Genomic DNA, 21,217 nt, shown 5'->3' with positions numbered 1-21,217 from the left:
CACTTCCCTCCGTCTCCCTCCGCCTCCCTCCACTTCCCTCCATCTCCCTCTGCCTTCCTCCACTTCCCTCCGTCTCCCTCTGCCTGCCTCCACTTCCCTCCGTCTCCCTCCGCCTCCCTCCACTTCCCTCCGTCTCCCTCCGCCTCCCTCCACTTCCCTCCATCTCCCTCTGCCTCCCTCCACTTCCCTCCATCTCCCTCTGCCTCCCTCCACTTCCCTCCGTCTCCCTCTGCCTCCCTCCACTTCCCTCCATCTCCCTCTGCCTCCCGCCGCATCCCTCCGTCTCCCTCCGCCTCCCTCCACTTCCCTCCGTCTCCCTCCGCCTCCATCCACTTCCCTCCGTCTCCCTCTGCCTCCCGCCGCATCCCTCCGTCTCCCTCTGCCTCCCTCCACTTCCCTCCGTCTCCCTCTGCCTCCCTCCGTGTCCCTCTGTCTCCCTCCTCTCATTCAAATACATGGAAAACCAAGATGTCTCCTAAAAAACAGTGGTGACAGAACCCCCTGAACAAGTGGTGACTGTGGCTAAACCGTCACTCTGAGCCACAGAACCAGCAGATCAGAAGCACGAGGAGAACCAGCAGAACCAGACGATGTCACACATGAGGGGAACATTCCATAAAACATGAGCTTTTTGACGAGAGAGAACAATGCTGTCATTTTTTTATGCCGTGATTTGAAGCCACATTTATCATTGAGTCTGATGGAGCAAAATCGTGCAGCTGCGTCAAACTGTGCCTCCTAGTGTCTAAAGTCTGTCTGACTGCTTCAAAACACACACACACACACTGAAAGATGACAAATTTTACTCCCAAGAAATTATAAATCTATCAAAATATTTGCCTTAAAACTGGATTCAGAGGAGTTGCTTCCAAAATATTTTGATCAAATCGGTCCTCTTCCCCACAGTGATGACATCACTAAGTGCACTGTTATGTAACTTGACACCAGGATTGAGTCGTACCATGAAAGTCCTTGTTTTTTGGCTGAGCTGCTGTCAAGTGCTACATCAACAAGCTAACATGCTAATTTGGGTTGGTGGACTAGCTAACATGTCAACATGTCAAAGGCCCAAACTCCTTATGAATAACAATCCTTGTTTATCAAAAATAGCTAGGTGTAGATGTGAGCTGCCTTTCAAACTAAAAGCCCCAATATTTTCAAAATAAAATTGCTAGTTTATTAGAAATTACACCAAATCCCTAAAAAAAAAAACCTATGTTTAGGGATTAGCTAGATTAGAGGTTAATTGGCTTTCACAATAAAAGCCCCCGCATTTTTCAAAATAAAAGTCCTTTTTTGTTAAAAGTTTAACAATTTTTATTTGATCAATATTTAAATGGTAGAGGCCATGATTGGGCCAACCTCGACGGGGCAGAGGCCAGAGTGCGAGGTCCCGATTAAGGCTGCTTGCAGCTTTAATTATATTTAAGCTTTTATTGAAAAAGCACAGCCCAGATTACAATATAATGTAAAGATTCACCAAACTTAAGCTTTTTCTGGTTTAAACAAGATAAAACAACACAGATGGACGGTAGGAGAGGGGGGGCTGCCTCTTGTTTCTTACATTTTTAAATAGGTGAAAAAGATAAATGTAGAGGTATTGATTCAAATACCAATGTGTTTAGAAAGAAATCTGATTTTATATTTTCTGAGCATATTTGATAAAATGTCTCCTTTTGTAGTTTGATGGAAAGTGAGAGTTTTTCCATAACGTAGATCTTGAACAATGATTATCAGTCTTCAGTTCTTGTTGGTTGAGGTTTGAGTCTCCTCCTAATGGGTCTTTTGCTTGCTGCCAACAGAATATAGAACAGTTTTATGTCCTGGTGGTTTAAGTTGTACGCTGCAATATTAACGATTGATCGATTCAAATAACGGAACAGATGAAACACATTCTCAATTTCTTTGTGAATTTAAAACCCATACCGCCAGCTCCCTGACACATCTCCTGCATCGCCAGCTCCCTGACACATCTCCTGCATCGCCAGCTCCCTGACACATCTCCTGCATCACCAGCTCCCTGACACATCTCCTGCAAAACCAGCTCCGTGACACATCTCCTGCATAACCAGCTCTTGAACACATCTCCTGCATCACCATTGCCCTGACACATCTTCTGCATCGCCATTGCCCTAACACATCTCCTGCATCACCAGCTCCCCAACACATCTCCTGCATCACCAGCTCCCTGACTCATGTCCTGTATCACCAGTACCCTGACACATCTCCTGCATCACCATTGCCCTGACACATCTTCTGCATCGCCATTGCCCTAACACATCTCCTGCATCACCAGCTCCCCAACACATCTCCTGCATCACCAGCTCCCTGACTCATCTCCTGTATCACCAGTGCCCTGACACATCTCCTGCATCACCATTGCCCTGACACATCTCCTGCATCACCAGCTCCTGAACACATCTCCTGCATCACCAGCTCCCTGACACATCTCCTGCATCACCAGCTCCTGAACACATCTCCTGCATCACCAGTGCCCTGACACATCTTCTGCATCACCAGTGCCCTGACACATCTCCTGCATCACCAGCTCCCTCACACATCTCCTGCATCACCAGCTCCCTGACACATCTCCTGCATCACCAGCTCCCTCACACATCTCCTGCAAAACCAGCTCCCTGACACATCTCCTGCAAAACCAGCTCCCTGACACATCTCCTGCATAACCAGCTCCCTGACACATCTCCTGCATCACCAGCTCTTGAACACATCTCCTGCATCACCATTGCCCTGACACATCTTCTGCATCACCATTGCCCTGACACATCTCCTGCATCACCAGCTCCCTAACACATCTCCTGCATCACCAGCTCCCTGACTCATCTCCTGTATCACCAGTGCCCTGACACATCTTCTGCATCACCATTGCCCTGACACATCTCCTGCATCACCAGCTCCTGAACACATCTCTTGCATTATCAGCTCCCTGACACATCTCCTGCATCACCAGTGCCCTGACACATCTTCTGCATCACCAGGTCCCTGACACATCTCCTGCATCACCAGCTCCCTCACACATCTCCTGCGTCACCAGCTCCCTGACACATCTCCTGCGTCACCAGCTCCCTCACACATCTCCTGCATCACCATTGCCCTGACACATCTCCTGAACTCTCTCTCACACACACACACACACACACACACACACACACACACACACACACACACACACACACACACACACACACACACACACACACACACACACACACACACACACACACACACACACACACACACACACACACACACACACACACACACACACACATTTTCCTTCCACGCAGGCTTACACCGCGTTATATAAACGGTGTTATATAATGCCGAAATTATTTTATCAGGTGACCCTATTTAATCAGAAATGTGAATGTTTGGATTAATCCCTGGTCAATTTAATGTTCTGGGTTAAAGCGTGTCTCATTTGTAGGTACCTGAGTCATTTTTGCATTAGATTTTGAAAGCTTTGGAGTGTCCCCCTTGAGGACAAATGAGTAATAATTAGTTAAGTCTTTTGAGATCTATTTCTGAAATCTGTTGTCATAATTATTAGGAGTAAATTCAGAATCATGTGGTCTTTAAGGTTACAAAGCTTGATTTCCTTGTTCCAAGCTGAGAGCATCACATGTCGCTTGTCTGGCCTGTTGCTTTGGTCTGTAGTTGGAATCAGCTATCAGTTCTAGTTGGAATCCCTTGAATTGTTGTTCTATATCTTTCCACCCAGCGGCATACACATGAAAGCACATGTACATCAATGATCTCAACTGGGAAGCATAATAATATTCTCTTAGACATGGAAGGTTCATTCCCCCATCGTTGTCTTTCTTTAATTGAAGGGTTTTGTATTTGATCCTTGGTTTTTGTTGGACTGTACCGTGACATTGTTAGACTACCGTGATATTGTTGGACTGTACTGTGATATTGTTGGACCTTACCGTGATATTGTTAGACTATTGTGATATTGTTCGACTGTACTGTGATATTGTTGGACTGTACCCTGATATTGTTGGACCTTACCGTGATATTGTTATACTATCGTGATATTATTCGACTGTACTGTGATATTGTTGGACTGTACCATGATATTGCTGGACTGTACCGTGATATTGTTAGACTATCGTGATATTGTTGGACCTTACCGTGATATTGTTAGACTATCGTGATATTTTTAGACTGTACTGTGATATTGTTGGACTGTAACATGATATTGTTAGACTGTATTGTGATATTGTTAGACTACCGTGCTATTGTTGGACTGTACTGTGATATTGTTGGACAATGTGGATCTATACTGTGATATTGTGGGACTGTACCGTGATGTTGTGGGACTGCCAGTGAAGCACCGATTCACTTTTTTTCACTTCCGATCCGATCCCGATACCTGAATGTGGATATCTGCCAATACCGATACTATTCCGATACAAGAGCTGTTTGCTTTAATATTACTTTTATCATTATTGTTGATTTTATATGAGGCTGTAATAAACTCCTCTCTACAGTAAAGTATGAAATGTACTAACGTATACATGTATTCTCTCAAAAGACAACTTGAGGTTAGTATCAGGACAGAAAAGGAAGCAATACAAAGTATTTTTTGTTCCATGTAGACAGTTCTATCTTTAAAAGCTCAGAATGACTTTATTAATCTCTGGGGAAATTCTTGAGCAAGGCAGCAGCAACACAATGTTTCCAGCTGTAACGCAGCTCCAACCATTGGGACTATTTTGAGGGAGTTTAGCGTGGAGTAGGACGCAGCTTTACGGGGGTGTGAATCGCCTGCTACAGCGGAGGAGCCATATATATAAACACTAGATACCACACGGCCTGTGACATGCCGACAGCACTGCCAACTTGGGGCAGTCTCCCGCTTGTGCTAAACATATAGATCCCAGGCTAGAAAATCAACAAAAACATTCGTAGCTCGCTTGCTAGTCCACATATCAACACAAATAATACCGTCCGTCCATCCATTGTCCTCCTCTTATCCGGGGCCGGGTCGTGGGGACAGCAGTCTAAGCAGGGAAGCCCAGACGTCCCTCGCCCCAGACACGTCCTCCAGCTCTTCCGGTGGGACCCCAAGGCTTTCCCAGGCCAGCTGAGAGACATAGTCCCTCCAGCGTGTCCTAGGTCTGCCCCGAGGCCTCCTACCGGAGGGACATGCCCGGAACACATCCCTTGGGAGGCGTCCGGGGGGCATCCCAAACAGATGCCCGAGCCTCAGCTGGCTCCTCTGGATGTGGAAGAGCAGCGGCTCTACTCCGAGCTCCTCCCTGGTGACTGAGCTCCTCACCCTATCTCTAAGGGTGCGCCCAGCCTCCCTACGGAGGAAACTCATTTCAGCCGCTTGTATCCGGGATCTCCTTCTTTCGGTCATGACCCAAAGCTCATGACCATAGGTGAGGGTAGGAACGAAGATCGACTGGTAAATCCAGAGCCTCGCCTTTTGGCTTCACTCCTTCTTCACCACGACGGACCGATACAGCGACCGCATAACTGCAGACGCTGCACCGATCCGCCTGTCGAACTCACGCTCCATCTTCCCCCCACTCGTGAACAAGACCCCGAGTTACTTGAACTCCTCCACTTGGGACAAGGGCTCTCCACCGGCCTGAACGGGGCAAGCCACCTTTTTCCGGTGGAGAACCATGGCCTCGGATTTAGAGGTGCTGATCCTCATCCCAGTTGCTTCACACTCGGCTGTGAACCGCGCCAGTGCACGCTGAAGATCCTGGTTTGATGAAGCCAACAGGACCACATCGTCTGCAAAGAGCAGAGACGAGATCCTGTGGTCCCTAAACTGGACCCCTCCGGTCCCTTTGTTTGTCTTTGTTTGATAAACCCTGTCTGGTCCTTGTGTATTAACTTGAGTCAGATGGATTCCAGCCTCTTGGATCGGATGGAGGTGAAAAGTTTGTAGTCTATATACCAAAACACTAAACTGGACTATAAAGGCTATATTCCAACTTATCCTTTCCTTTCTTAGGAATAACTATCTTTCATTCCATGAAGGGGGGCTGTGTTATTTGTCTGTGGATAGAGACGGTTATGTTAGAATTCCCAGAGTTCTTGTTGTCACTTCCAGTACTACTTTATAAAGTGAGGAGCTGCTACCAGGAGGCAGATACACGTTCCTGAAGGTTGTGACGTTACTTCAATCCTTCCCCTTATCAATATGATGTGATCAATATGTATCTCCCCTCCTTGAAATGTGTTGAACATATAGATCCTGATATTTGAAGTGCCACTCCTCTCTGCCTTCCAGAACTGTGGAAGAGTAGAATCCATGTTTTGTAGGTTCATCATCTGAAAAATGTGTCTCCTGCATCAAAGTAGTGTCTTTATCTCTTTTATGTTTAGAAAAGTTTGTCCATCTTTTAATGGGACCATGTTCACTGTTACAACGTCACTAAGCTGCCATTCATTAAAGCCGCACACCGCATGCCCCGTCGACTCTGGACAACAACCGTGTGACCCGTGGACTCTGGGCAAGAACCGTGTGACCCGTGGACTCTGAGCAAGAACCGTGTCCCCCGTGGACTCTGGGCAAGAACCGTGTCCCCCGTGGACTCTGGGCAAGAACCGTGTGCCCCGTGGACTCTGGGCAAGAACCGTGTGCCCCGTGGACTCTGGGCAAGAACCGTGTGCCCCGTGGACTTTGGACAAGAACCGTGTGCCCCGTGGACTCTGGGCAAGAACCGTGTTCCCCGTGGACTCTGTACAAGAACCGTGTGCCCCGTAAACTCTGGACAAGAATCGTGTGACCCGTGAGCCCTGGACAAGAATCGTGTGACCAATAAACTCTGGACAAGAAGAACAAGAAAAAAACAACAACATTAGAAGACAACAGTGATTGACCATTGCTAATGATCCCAAGCAGGGTCTCTACTGAGCCTCTAAAGGTGGCTTCCTTATCAGTTTGGTGAAGGGCTCTGATTGGCTCGTGCTTCACTCTTAAGAATCGAACCAACAGAACTTTCTTCTTCGTCACTATGGAGACCAGTAAACCGAAACAACCAGCAGGTCCAGTTCTCTTTAACATCCGACAGGTCAGTCATTTAGTGAACCTCACTTGAACTTCCTGTGGAAGCATCTGGAGCCCCTCTGGTCTCTGGTCCAGGTACTGCCCCTCTGGTCTCTGGTCCAGGTCTTGCCCCTGTGGTCCCTATGGTTAAGGGTCTAGGGCCGGTCCCAGCGTAGACAATACAGTTAAGATGTAGGCGGGGTTGTGAATGATGTAGGTCGTGTCGGTTGAAGATCGCCGAAGCAGCCGGCGGCGGCCATCAGAGTAAAGCCGTGAGCCTCATTCTCGGTGACACAATGAAAACTTTCTCTTTGTGAAGAGCAGCGTCCAGCTCCTGCTGAAGCTCCGCCTCCTGTTACTCGTCTCAAAACCAGGGGACAGTGGAGCGCCGATGTTTCAATAAACCCAGTTAACAAAACAACCAGTGAGCACAAAGCGGCGTATGTAAATAACAACAGAGGTTTTACGGCTGATGAAATATTTAAATATTGCACGCAAGTCGAGAGTGATGATGGTCACTACCAATCAGCAGACAGCTGCGTTGTAGCTCCGCCTTCTGAGACCCTGTCTCAGGTACCTCAACGGAGGGGGGGCGGAAAATCATAATTGGTGGTTACGGCTTTTTCAGTACCATTCACAACTTTTTCAGTGGGACCGCACAAACACCCGTCCCGCCCCACCCCGCTTCAGCATGTACTGTGGTAGGACAGCGGCTTTAGGGTTCCTAAAGTTTCTTTAAGATAAGCTGGACAGTTGTAATCGAGGCTGATTTGCCTTCCATTCCAAGTGAATCCCTTGTTCTTCCAGGCCTTGGTGAGCAGCAAATCTTAAAACGGAGGAACTTCACAAAGGAACGTGGCAGTACCTCGCTCGGTGGCAGTGGCCGAAAGAACTCCTTCAAGGTGAATGTTCATGGTCTCCAGCTGCAACCCCTTGCATAGTAGATTTTCCACAATCGTTCTCATTGTTGGAGAATCTCGCTGTGACTCCTGAGGTACAACATGAATACCAATATTCTCCCTTCTCGAGCGACGCTCCATGTCTAATAATTTATCCTCCAACGCAATGTGGAGTTCCACAACTTCTATCAAAACATGCTCAATCTGCTGGACCCTCCTCAGTTTCCTCCGGTCTGGTGCAACTTCACAGATCTCCTCCTTCCATCAAATTGTTACTTAATTTCATTTTCAAGTCTCTCAGTTCTTGTAGTGGAGTAGAGAGTTCATGCTCTTGTGCACTGTACAACTTTAATTAACTTTAGTGGGTGGCCTCGTGTCAGACGGTGATTAGCATTAGCTGTTGATGCTAGCGCTAGGTTTCGATTACTGTGATTGGTTAAATTCACGTTTAGTGCGACAGCGGAGAGTCGATTATCAGTGTATTTCTCTTTCCTTCCTTCAGAAATATTTAATGGTTTAGTTTCTGAAGGGGCTTCTGTTTGTAACTTCTCTAGTTCTTAAGGGGCGTCGCCTATGGAGCTGTTCCTCTGGGAGTCGGTTGGCTGTTCTTTGTGAGGATGAAGGGTTAGTCTGTAGACTGTTCTTTGTGAGGATGAAGAATTAGTGTGTAGCCTGTTCTTTATGGTGAAGTGTTAGTGTGTAGGCTGTTCATTGTGAGGATGAAGAGTTAGTGTGTAGGCTGTGCTTTGTGAGGATGAAGAGCTAGTGTGTAGGCTGTTCATTGTGAGGATGAAGGGTTAGTGTGTAGGCTGTTCTTTGTGAAGATGAAGGGTTAGTGGGTAGGCTGTTCTTTATGGTGAAGGGTTAGTGTGTAGGCTGTTCATTGTGAGGATGAAGGGTTTGGGTGTAGGCTGTTCGTTGTGAAGATGGAGTGTTCGGGTGTAGGCTGTTCTTGTGAGGATGAAAAGTTAAGGTGTAGGCTGTTCTTGTGAGGATGAAAAGTTCAGGTGTAGTCTGTTCTTTGTAAAGATGAATAGTTCGGGTGTAGGCTGTTCTTTGTCAAGATGAAGGGTTCAGGTGTAGGCTGTTCTTTGTGAAGATGAATAGTTAAGGTGTAGGCTGTTCTTGTGAGGATGAATAGTTCGGGTGTAGGCTGTTCTTTGTGAAGATGAAGAGGTCCTGTGTGTAGGCAGTTGTTTTATGAAAAGTTACAGTTTTCAGGTTGTGTCTGGTGCTTTTATTTTGAAGTGTTACCTTTCCTCATGAATCGTCCCATGCGGTGGCTCAGTAGATTGTCCGGCACTTGGACATAACTTGCTTTGGGGATCTTGCTCATGTTGCTGAATGTGCTGTGTGTCACCACGTTGGCCAACTGTTCATCAGTGAGCTCTTTACCCAGAAACACACAGATCTTCTCTACCACGGACTGCAGGTCCTGGAATCACAGGTCAGTGTGATGGAACAGTCTATCATGGAGATAGGTCAGTGTGATGGAACAGTCTATCATGGAGATAGGTCAGTGTGATGGAATAGCCCATCATGGAGACAGGTCAGTGTGATGGAACAGCCCATCATGGAGACAGGTCAGCGTGATGGAAAAGTCCATCATGGAGAGAAGTCAGTGTGATGGGACAGTCCATCAAGGAGACAGGTCAGTGTGATGAAAAACTCCAACAAGGAGACAGGTCAGTGTGATGGAACAGTCTATCATGAAGACAAGTCAGTATGATGGAACAGTCCATCATGGTCAGTCTGATGGAACAGCCCATCATGGAGACAGGTCTGTGTGATGGAATAGTCCTTCATGGTCAGTGTGATGGTACAGTCCATCATGGAGACAGGTCAGTGTGATGGAACAGTCCATCATGGTCAGTGTGATGGAATAGTCCATCATGCAGACAGGTCAGTGTGATGGAAAAGTCCATCATGGTCAGTGTGATGGAACAGTCCATTCTGGAGACAGGTCAGTGTGATGGAACAGTCCATCATGGTCAGTGTGATGGAACAGTCCATCATGCAGGTCACAGTCTTATTAGCTCCTACCTGAATCATTTCTTCATAAGTGATGAAGAGCATGTTGACATGGTCTTTGTGTGAGTACCAACTCTTCACGTGATCAAACCAGCTAGACGAAAACACTGCACACAATAAACACAACACACAATGTCAGCAACATGGTGCAGAGTGTGTCGAAGAGTGTGAGGAGAAAAATGAGCCCCACCGTCTCCTCTCATGAACTTCTCAAAGAAGTCATCGAAGCTCTCGGGTGTTTCCAACATGTTCGCAAGCTTATGGAAGTGAAAGTAGGACACCAGGACGTCTTTAGGGTTTCTTGCCACGTAGATCACCTGATGGAGGTCAATTGTAAGTGTGAGTCCACTGTACAAGCAACACTGCAGTTCTTACAACCTCTCGCACACAGCTTCTTGACCCTGAAAACTCCCTCTCAATCTGGAAGGCGGCCTATCATTTACTGAGACGAAAGAGGAGGAAGTCCCACAACAAACAATAAAGAAATTACAAGAAACTATCTACAACAAGCCAAAAAAGAATGGAGGAGGAGAAAGTCAAACGATCTGCAATGAAGAGAAAACTGAATTCACTGTTCACTTCACTTCACTATTGACTGTTCACTTCACTGTTCACTTAAATGTTCACTGTTCACTTCAATGTTTACTGTTCACTCCACTGTTCACTGTCCACTTTACTGTTCACTCCACAGTTGTAGTGAGCAGGATTACTATTGCAACTACACATCATCAGTAGGGTAAAACTAACCTGTCTCACGACGGTCTAATCCCAGCTCACATTCCACTGTTCACTTCACTGTTTATTGTTCACTCCACTGTTCACTCCACTGTTTACTGCACTGTTCACTGTCCACTGCTCACTTAACTGTTTACTGTTCACTCAACTGTTCACTTCACTGTTTACTGTTCACTTAACTGTTAACTCCACTGTTAACTGTGCACTTTACTGTTCGTTCACTGTTCACTCCACTGCTCACTGTCCACTTTACTGTTCACTCCACAGTTCACTTCACTGTTGACTTAACTGTTTATTGTTCAGTCCACTGTTCACTGTTCTCTCACTGTCCACTTCCCTGTTCACTTCACTGTTCACTGTCCACTTAACTGTTCATTCCACTGTTTACTTCACTGTTCATTTCACTCCACTGTTCACTGTCCTCTTTACTGTTCACTTCACTGTTCACTGTCCACTTCACTGTTTACTGTTCATTCCACTGTTCACTGTCCACTTCACTGTTTACTGTTCTTTCCACTGTTCATTGTCCACTTCACTGTTTACTGTTCATTCCACTGTTCACTGTTCTTTCCACTGCTCATTGTCCACTTCACTGTTCTTTCCACTGTTCAATGTCCACTTCACTGTTCACTCCACTGTTCACTGTCCACTACACTGTTCACTTCACCCACCATTCACTGTTAAATTCACTCCACTGTTCACTGTCCACTTCACTGTTCACCGTTGAATTCACTGTTCACTCCACTGTTCACAGTCCACTTCACTGTTTCCCCCAGTGTTCACTTCACTGTTCACTGTCCACTTCACTGTTCCCTTCAGTGTTCACTTCACTATTCACTCCACTATTCACTGTTCACTACACTGTTCACTTCTTTGTTCACTCCACTATTCACTGTTTACTTCACTGTTCACTCAACTGTTCACTTAACTGTTCACTGTCCACTTAACTGTTCACTGTTCATTCCACTGTTCACTGTCCACTACACTGTCCACTACACTGTTCACTTCACCGTTCACTGTTAAATTCACTCCACTGTTCACTGTCCACTACACTGTTCACTTCACCGTTCACTGTTAAATTCACTCCACTGTTCACTGTCCACTTCACTGTTCCCCCCAGTGTTCACTTCACTGTTCACTGTTCAATTCACTGTCCACTTCACTGTTCCCTTCAGTGTTCACTTCACTATTCACTGTTCACTCCACTATTCACTGTTTACTTCACTGTTCACTCAACTGTTCACTTAACTGTTCACTGTCCACTTAACTGTTCACTGTTCACTGTCCACTCCACTGTTCACACCATGGTTCGTTGTCCACTTCACTGTTTACTTTTCACTCTACTGTTCACTGTCCACTTCACTCTGTACTGTTCACTCCACTGTTTACTGTCCACTCCACCGTTCACTGTCCACTTTACTGTTCACTGCTCACTTAACTGTTTACTGTCCACTTCACTGTTCACTTAACTGTTAACTCCACTGTTAACTGTGCACTTTACTGTTCACTCCACTGTCCACTCCACAATTCACTTAACTGTTTATTGTTCACTGTCCACTTTACTGTTTGTTCACTGTTCACTTAACTGTTTACTGTTCACTCCACTGCCCACTGTCCACTTTACTGTTCACTCCAGAGTCCACTCCACTGTTCACTTAACTTTTTACTGTTCACTTAACTTTTTACTGTTCACTCCACTGTTTAGTGTTCACTCCACTGTTTACTTCACTGTTCTCTCACTGTCCACTTCTCTGTTCACTTCACTGTCCACTTAACTGTTCACTCCACTGTTTACTTCACTGTTCACTGTCCACTTAACTGTTCACTTCACTGTTCACTGTCCTCTTTACTGTTCACTGTCCACTTCTCTGTTCACTGCACTGTTCACTTCACTGTTTACTGTTCATTCCACTGTTCACTGTCCACTTCACTGTTTACTGTCCACTACACTGTTCACTGTTCAATTCACCCCACTGTTCACTGTCCACTTCACTGTTCCCCCCAGCGTTCACTTCACTGTTCACTGTCCACTTTACTGTTAACTAAACTGTTCAATTCACTGTCCACTTCACTTTTCACTCCACTATTCACTGTTCACTTCTTTGTTCACTCCACTATTCACTCAACTGTTCACTTAACTGTTCACTGTCCACTTAACTGTTCACTGCACTGTTTACTGTTCATTTCACTGTTCACTGTCCACTTCACTGTTCACACCACGGTTCATTGTCCACTTCACTGTTTACTGTCCACTTCACTGTTTACTTTTCACTCTACTGTTCACTGTCCACTTCACTGTTCACTGTCCACTTCACTGTGTACTGTTCACTGTTCACTATCCACGTCACTGTTCACTCTACTGTTCACTGTCCACTTCACTCTGTACTGTTTACTTCACTGTTCACTGTCCACTTAACTGTTCACTCTACTGTTTACTGTCCACTCCACCGTTCACTGTCCACTTTACTGTTCACTGCTCACTTAACTGTTTACTGTCCACTTCACTGTTCACTGTTCACTTAACTGTTAACTCCACTGTTAACTGTGCACTTTACTGTTCACTCCACTGTCCACTCCACAATTCACTTAACTGTTTACTGTTCACTGTCCACTTTACTGTTCGTTCACTGTTCACTTAACTGTTTACTGTTCACTCCACTGCCCACTGTCCACTTTACTGTTCACTCCACAGTTCACTTCACTGTTGACTTAACTGTTTATTGTTCAGTCCACTGTTCACTGTCCACTCCACTGTCCACTTAATTGTTGACTTAACTGCTTAGTGTTCACTCCACTGTTTACTTCACTGTTCTCTCACTGTCCACTTCCCTGTTCACTTCAATGTTCACTGTCCACTTAACTGTTCATTCCACTGTTTACTTCACTGTTCATTTCACTCCACTGTTCACTGTCCTCTTTACTGTTCACTTCACTGTTCACTGTCCACTTCACTGTTTACTGTTCATTCCACTGTTCACTGTCCACTTAACTGTTCACTTCACTGTTCACTGTCCACTTTACTGTTCACTGCTCACTTAACTGTTTACTGTCCACTTCACTGTTTACTGTTCCCTTCACTTCACTGTTCACTTAACTGTTAACTCCTCTGTTAACTGTGCACTTTACTGTTCACTCCACTGTCCACTCCACAATTCACTTAACTGTTTATTGTTCACTGTCCACTTTACTGTTTGTTCACTGTTCACTTAACTGTTTACTGTTCACTCCACTGCCCACTGTCCACTTTACTGTTCACTCCAGAGTCCACTCCACTGTTCACTTAACTTTTTACTGTTCACTTAACTTTTTACTGTTCACTCCACTGTTTAGTGTTCACTCCACTGTTTACTTCACTGTTCTCTCACTGTCCACTTCTCTGTTCACTTCACTGTCCACTTAACTGTTCACTCCACTGTTTACTTCACTGTTCACTGTCCACTTAACTGTTCACTTCACTGTTCACTGTCCTCTTTACTGTTCACTGTCCACTTCTCTGTTCACTGCACTGTTCACTTCACTGTTTACTGTTCATTCCACTGTTCACTGTCCACTTCACTGTTTACTGTCCACTACACTGTTCACTGTTCAATTCACCCCACTGTTCACTGTCCACTTCACTGTTCCCCCCAGCGTTCACTTCACTGTTCACTGTCCACTTTACTGTTAACTAAACTGTTCAATTCACTGTCCACTTCACTTTTCACTCCACTATTCACTGTTCACTTCTTTGTTCACTCCACTATTCACTCAACTGTTCACTTAACTGTTCACTGTCCACTTAACTGTTCACTGCACTGTTTACTGTTCATTTCACTGTTCACTGTCCACTTCACTGTTCACACCACGGTTCATTGTCCACTTCACTGTTTACTGTCCACTTCACTGTTTACTTTTCACTCTACTGTTCACTGTCCACTTCACTGTTCACTGTCCACTTCACTGTGTACTGTTCACTGTTCACTATCCACGTCACTGTTCACTCTACTGTTCACTGTCCACTTCACTCTGTACTGTTTACTTCACTGTTCACTGTCCACTTAACTGTTCACTCTACTGTTTACTGTCCACTCCACCGTTCACTGTCCACTTTACTGTTCACTGCTCACTTAACTGTTTACTGTCCACTTCACTGTTCACTGTTCACTTAACTGTTAACTCCACTGTTAACTGTGCACTTTACTGTTCACTCCACTGTCCACTCCACAATTCACTTAACTGTTTACTGTTCACTGTCCACTTTACTGTTCGTTCACTGTTCACTTAACTGTTTACTGTTCACTCCACTGCCCACTGTCCACTTTACTGTTCACTCCACAGTTCACTTCACTGTTGACTTAACTGTTTATTGTTCAGTCCACTGTTCACTGTCCACTCCACTGTCCACTTAATTGTTGACTTAACTGCTTAGTGTTCACTCCACTGTTTACTTCACTGTTCTCTCACTGTCCACTTCCCTGTTCACTTCAATGTTCACTGTCCACTTAACTGTTCATTCCACTGTTTACTTCACTGTTCATTTCACTCCACTGTTCACTGTCCTCTTTACTGTTCACTTCACTGTTCACTGTCCACTTCACTGTTTACTGTTCATTCCACTGTTCACTGTCCACTTAACTGTTCACTTCACTGTTCACTGTCCACTTTACTGTTCACTGCTCACTTAACTGTTTACTGTCCACTTCACTGTTTACTGTTCCCTTCACTTCACTGTTCACTTAACTGTTAACTCCTCTGTTAACTGTGCACTTTACTGTTCACTCCACTGTCCACTCCACAATTCACTTAACTGTTTATTGTTCACTGTCCACTTTACTGTTTGTTCACTGTTCACTTAACTGTTTACTGTTCACTCCACTGCCCACTGTCCACTTTACTGTTCACTCCAGAGTCCACTCCACTGTTCACTTAACTTTTTACTGTTCACTTAACTTTTTACTGTTCACTCCACTGTTTAGTGTTCACTCCACTGTTTACTTCACTGTTCTCTCACTGTCCACTTCTCTGTTCACTTCACTGTCCACTTAACTGTTCACTCCACTGTTTACTTCACTGTTCACTGTCCACTTAACTGTTCACTTCACTGTTCACTGTCCTCTTTACTGTTCACTGTCCACTTCTCTGTTCACTGCACTGTTCACTTCACTGTTCACTGTTCAATTCACCCCACTGTTCACTGTCCACTTCACTGTTCCCCCCAGCGTTCACTTCACTGTTCACTGTCCACTTTACTGTTAACTAAACTGTTCAATTCACTGTCCACTTCACTTTTCACTCCACTATTCACTGTTCACTTCTTTGTTCACTCCACTATTCACTCAACTGTTCACTTAACTGTTCACTGTCCACTTAACTGTTCACTGCACTGTTTACTGTTCATTTCACTGTTCACTTCACTGTTCACACCACGATTCATTGTCCACTTCACTGTTTACTGTCCACTTCACTGTTTACTTTTCACTCTACTGTTCACTGTCCACTTCACTCTGTACTGTTCACTGTCCACTGTCCACTTCACTGTGTACTGTTCACTGTTCACTATCCACGTCACTGTTCACTCCACTGCTCACTGTCCACTTCACTGTTTCCTGTTCACTCCAGTGTTTACTACTGGCTGGCAGGTGACTGACAGATGAACGGCAGCTGGACCTGAGTTATTGTGAGGAGAGTGAGCTGACCTTGCCCTTCCCCTGGCTCAGTGCCGCTGGCATCAGGTGGTAATGCAGGTGTGTGACCCTCAGCCTGGGGGGCGGGGCCATGATGAACTTCTCTCTGCAGCCGGCCACCTCGATCCACGGCATGACATCGGCGTTGGAGATGCCATTGTTCTTGCTGATGGCCGTCACGTCTCCCTTTGCCTCTAGGAGCAGCATGATCTGCTGCATCCAGATGGTCCCTGTTACATACGGAAAAATGACCTCCACACTCTGCACACACACTGCACACTCAAGACACACCATACACACTTCATATACACTCAAGACACACCATACACACTTCATATACACTCTAGACACACCATACACATTTCATATACACTCTAGACACACCATACACACTCCATATACACTCTAGACACACCATACACACATCATACACACTCCATATACACTACACACACCGTACATACTCTACACACTCCATATACACTCTACACACCATACACACTCTACACACACTATACATACTCTACACACTCTAGACACACCATACACACTACACACACGTCATACACACTGTAGACACACCATACACACTTCATATACACGCCATATATACTCTACACACTCCATATACACTCTACACACACCATATATACTCTACACACTCCATATACACTCTAGACAAACCATACACACTTTACACACTCCATATACACTCTAGACACACCATACACACTCTACACACTCCATACACACTCTACATACACCATACACACGCCATACACACTCTAGACACACCATACAAACTCTACACACTCCATACACACGCCATACACACTCTAGACACACCATACACACTCCATATACACTACACACACCATACATACTCTACACACTCCATATACACTCTACACAGTCCATACACACTCTATATACACTATACATACTCTACACACTCTAGACACACCATACACACCCTACACACTCCATATACACTCTACACACACCATACACACTCCATATACACTACACACACATACATACTCTACACACTCCATACACACTCCATATACACTCTACACACTCTAGACCAGGGGTGCTCAATACGTCGATCGCGATCTACCAGTCGATCGCAAAGGTAGTATTGGTAGATCGCATTACATTAAAAAAAAATTGACGCCAGCCTATCATCCATCCCGTCTTTTGATTGATAAACAGCCAGTCAGATGACATCTGCGTTTTTCTGACACTTAGGTCACTCCGCATGCGCAAACAACTGCGCTCAGTGCAGCAAAACTAACAAGCTTGTCAGCGAGTTACCACCAATTTTCAGCCCTTGGTTTTTTCTCTTAAACCTAAGAAAGGGTATAAAAATGAGTGGGGGAGCTGGACCAAGTAAGAAGACAAAAACTTATCACTTTCATACGGAATGGGAGGAGGACTTTTTTTTCACAATGACATTTTCGAAGTGCCTCATCTGCCAGTCTACCATCGCAATACCAAAGAAGGGAAATGTGGAGCGGCATTTTCGGACTATTCATGGAAAATACGACACCGACTTCCCGCTGAAAAGCGAGCTGAGAAAGAGAAAGGTGAAGGAACTGACATCCCAGTTGTCCAGACAGAAGTCATTTTTCACACAACAAACCGAAGCATCGTTCCGGGTGAGTCACATCATCGTTAATAACAAGAAGTCCTTCCAAGACGGAGAGATGGTAAAGGAGGCATTCGTTGAAGCAGCTGACTCATTGTTCCGAGACTTTAAAAATAAGGCAGAAATATTATCTTTGATCAAAGCTCTCCAGCTGTCAAGAAGTACAGTTACACGGCGCTGTGAAGCCATGGCTGAGGATTTAACCCAGCAACTTTGGAAGGACATCGGAGATTGCGAGTGTTTCTCACTGCAGTTGGACGAATCTACGGACGTGAGTGACACAGCCCAGATGTGCATTTTCATTCGTATGGTGTTTAGTGATATCACTACAAAAGAAGAGCTATTAACAGTACTGCCCATGAAAGAACAGACGCGAGGAGAGGACATATTTCAGTCGTTTAAAAACTTTATGGAGAAAACTCAGCTCCCAGTGTACAAACTGATGTCTATCACCACGGATGGAGCTCCCACAATGGTTGGCCGCTTGAATGGATTTATTGCCAAGTGCAGGCAGGACGATGATTTCCCGGACTTCCTAAATTACCATTGCATAATCCACCAACAAGCGTTATGCGCTAAAATGCTCAACATGAAGGAGATCATGGATGTTGCAATGAAGATCGCCTGTTCTATTCGCGCCAGATCTCTTCAAAGACGGTTATTTCGTGCACATCTGGAGAAGGCTGACTGCGACCACTCTGAGTTGTTGCTGCACACTGACGTGAGATGGCTTAGTCGAGGGAAATTCCTGCAAAGATTTCGAGAGCTCTGTCCAGAGATTAAGGAGTTTTTCCGTGTAGCTGGACATGCAGAATACACGCAACTAAATGACGGTCAGTGGCTGTTAGACTTGGCATTTTTAACCGATCTGACCAACATGTTGAATGAGCTTAATCTAGAGCTGCAAGGAAAAGACAAAACAGTGATCAATATGATCAGCTCAGTTAATGCTTTCAAACGAAAGATGCAACATCGCTCCTCAAAGCTGCAGCGCAATGATTTGGCAAACTTCCAGAACCTGGCGTCAGAGCTGGAGATGCCAGGGAAGGCCTGTGTGCACCCTGACAGTGGACGCTCCACAGAGCAGATTGACAATTGTCTGTCAGAGTTTGACAAACGCTTTCAAGACTTTTCTTTGCTCGAGCCAGTCGCTACATTCATGTGCTATCCTTTTCGGGAAGATGCTGAGGTTGATTCACTCGCATCACAAATTGCAACACTGTTTCACCTGAACTCTTCTGGAGTGGAAGAGGAGATTCTGACACTGTTTCACCTGAACTCTTCTGGAGTGGAAGAGGAGATTCTGACACTGTTTCACCTGAACTCTTCTGGAGTGGAAGATGAGATTCTGACACTGTTTCACCTGAACTCTTCTGGAGTGGAAGAGGAGATTTTGACACTGCAAGCCGACATTGAGCTGAAGTCCAGAGCTCATGGACAGTTCTGGAACTTACTCACAGAGGTGAAGTACCCCAACATCAGGAAATGTGCTACCTCCTTGACTGCATTATTCGGCTCCACTTATTTATGTGAGTCAGCCTTTTCCCACATGAAGATCATTAAGTCCAAGTACCGTTCCACCATGACTGATGAACATTTGGAAGTGTGCTTGAGGCTGGCTGTCAGCAGCTACTGTCCGGACTATGCATCCCTGGCTGATTCAATTCAGTGCAAGTCATCAGAGTAAACTCGGGTAATGACAAAAAATGAACATAGTTAATTGTGTTGTGTTGTGCAATATTGGCTCATGCGGTTATGCATGTACCTCAACATACATTGTAGACATAAAGAATCCTCAATATATTTAGAAATAAATATGTTTTGCATTTTTGTAGTAGGTAGATCATTTTGACTTGATCATTTTATAAGTAGCTCGCATGCTGAAAAAGTGTGAGCACCCCTGCTCTAGACACACCATACACACTCTACACACTCCATACATACTCTACACATGCCATACACACTCTACACACGCCATACACACTCTAGACACACCATACACACTACACACACCATACACACTCCATATACACTCTACACACACCATACATACTCTACACACGCCATACACACTCTAGACACACCATACACACTACACACACCATACATACTCTACACTCTCCATACACACTCCATATACACTCTACACACCATACACACTCTACACAGTCCATACACCATACACACTCTACACACTCCATATACACTCATACGCTGAATTTAAGAGTTTTTACCCCTCATGACCTAGTGGATAGAGTTGGGCAGCCTATCATGAATATGTTAGATGATAGATGTAGGCTCCATGATCACTCTGTGCTTTATCTGCCTTTTCAGACAGATGAGATGTGTCCTGGAAACTGAATATAAAAGACTGTTAAGAAAGCTGCATGAAAATTTCCTTGATTCTGAGGTCTGTTATACAGCTCTTAATAATATTACAGAGCAATTAGAATACAGAGAAAAAACACAGGATAATATGAACTACTGTTATGATTGTCTTTGTACGCTATTGAATAAGGAAATGAGTAAATACAAACCAAACATAAAAATGCATCAAAGAGGTAAACAAAGGAAACCTAAAATCACACAGCCATATTGGAATGATGAATTACAGACTATGTGGAGGAGTCTTCATTTGGCTGAGAAAAACTTTTCGAAATGTAAAGATCAAATTTCAAGAAGAGAGTTATACAATACTTTTAAAAGACAAATCCATTTGAATAGTCACTGAAAGCGGGGAATCTTTATTTCAGCGTGACCAGATTCTGATTCGTGGGGTACAGATTACAGAAACTCGTGTGCCTGTAGTAGCTCCTACCAGATGAGCAGTTAGGGTTAACCCTCTAACTGATATTTACAGTGTGAAGATTCTACTCGAAGAAAATCACTAATGATTTGTTAAATAGAGATACCACTGTGGTGGAGGTGCAGAAAGTCATTGAAAAGACTGAAACCACATAAAGCTGTGGGTGTGGACGGATTGTCTAATGAGGTTCTTAAAAGTCCTAAGTTGTTGAATCTGCTGCGCAGGTTTAAACAATATTTTCGGCGTGGTATTATTCTATCAGGATGGTATAACTCTATTATCAAGCCTATGCTTCTGAAGGACAAGCTGCAATACACAGGAGTTGACCTGCACCTCACATCGTGGCTCCTGGACTACCTGACTAACCGGCCAGTTTGTGAGGACACAGGACTGTGT

General features: G+C 44.9%; 1 protein-coding gene across 3 annotated transcripts in view; it reads right to left on the bottom strand.

The window, feature by feature from the left end:
• Nucleotides 1-21,217, bottom strand: part of LOC308114774 (amine sulfotransferase-like) — a 29,146-nt gene that overhangs the window by 5,038 nt on the left and 2,891 nt on the right. For all 3 annotated transcript variants that reach the window (XM_080471932.1, XM_080471931.1, XM_080471933.1), the window contains 4 exons: nucleotides 16,377-16,594; nucleotides 10,157-10,283; nucleotides 9,979-10,073; nucleotides 9,190-9,370 (listed from right to left, as the gene is read on the bottom strand). In XM_080471932.1, the coding sequence (XP_080328058.1) occupies nucleotides 9,190-9,370; nucleotides 9,979-10,073; nucleotides 10,157-10,283; nucleotides 16,377-16,594 (621 nt within the window). The remainder of the gene's footprint in view (nucleotides 1-9,189; nucleotides 9,371-9,978; nucleotides 10,074-10,156; nucleotides 10,284-16,376; nucleotides 16,595-21,217) is intronic.

This window comes from Lipophrys pholis, assembly GCF_963383615.2.
Source record: "Lipophrys pholis genome assembly, chromosome: 9".
In the NCBI taxonomy this organism is placed as follows: Eukaryota; Metazoa; Chordata; class Actinopteri; order Blenniiformes; family Blenniidae; genus Lipophrys; species Lipophrys pholis.
Note: the sequence above shows the minus strand (reverse complement) of the source record. Positions and strands in the feature narration are given on the sequence as shown.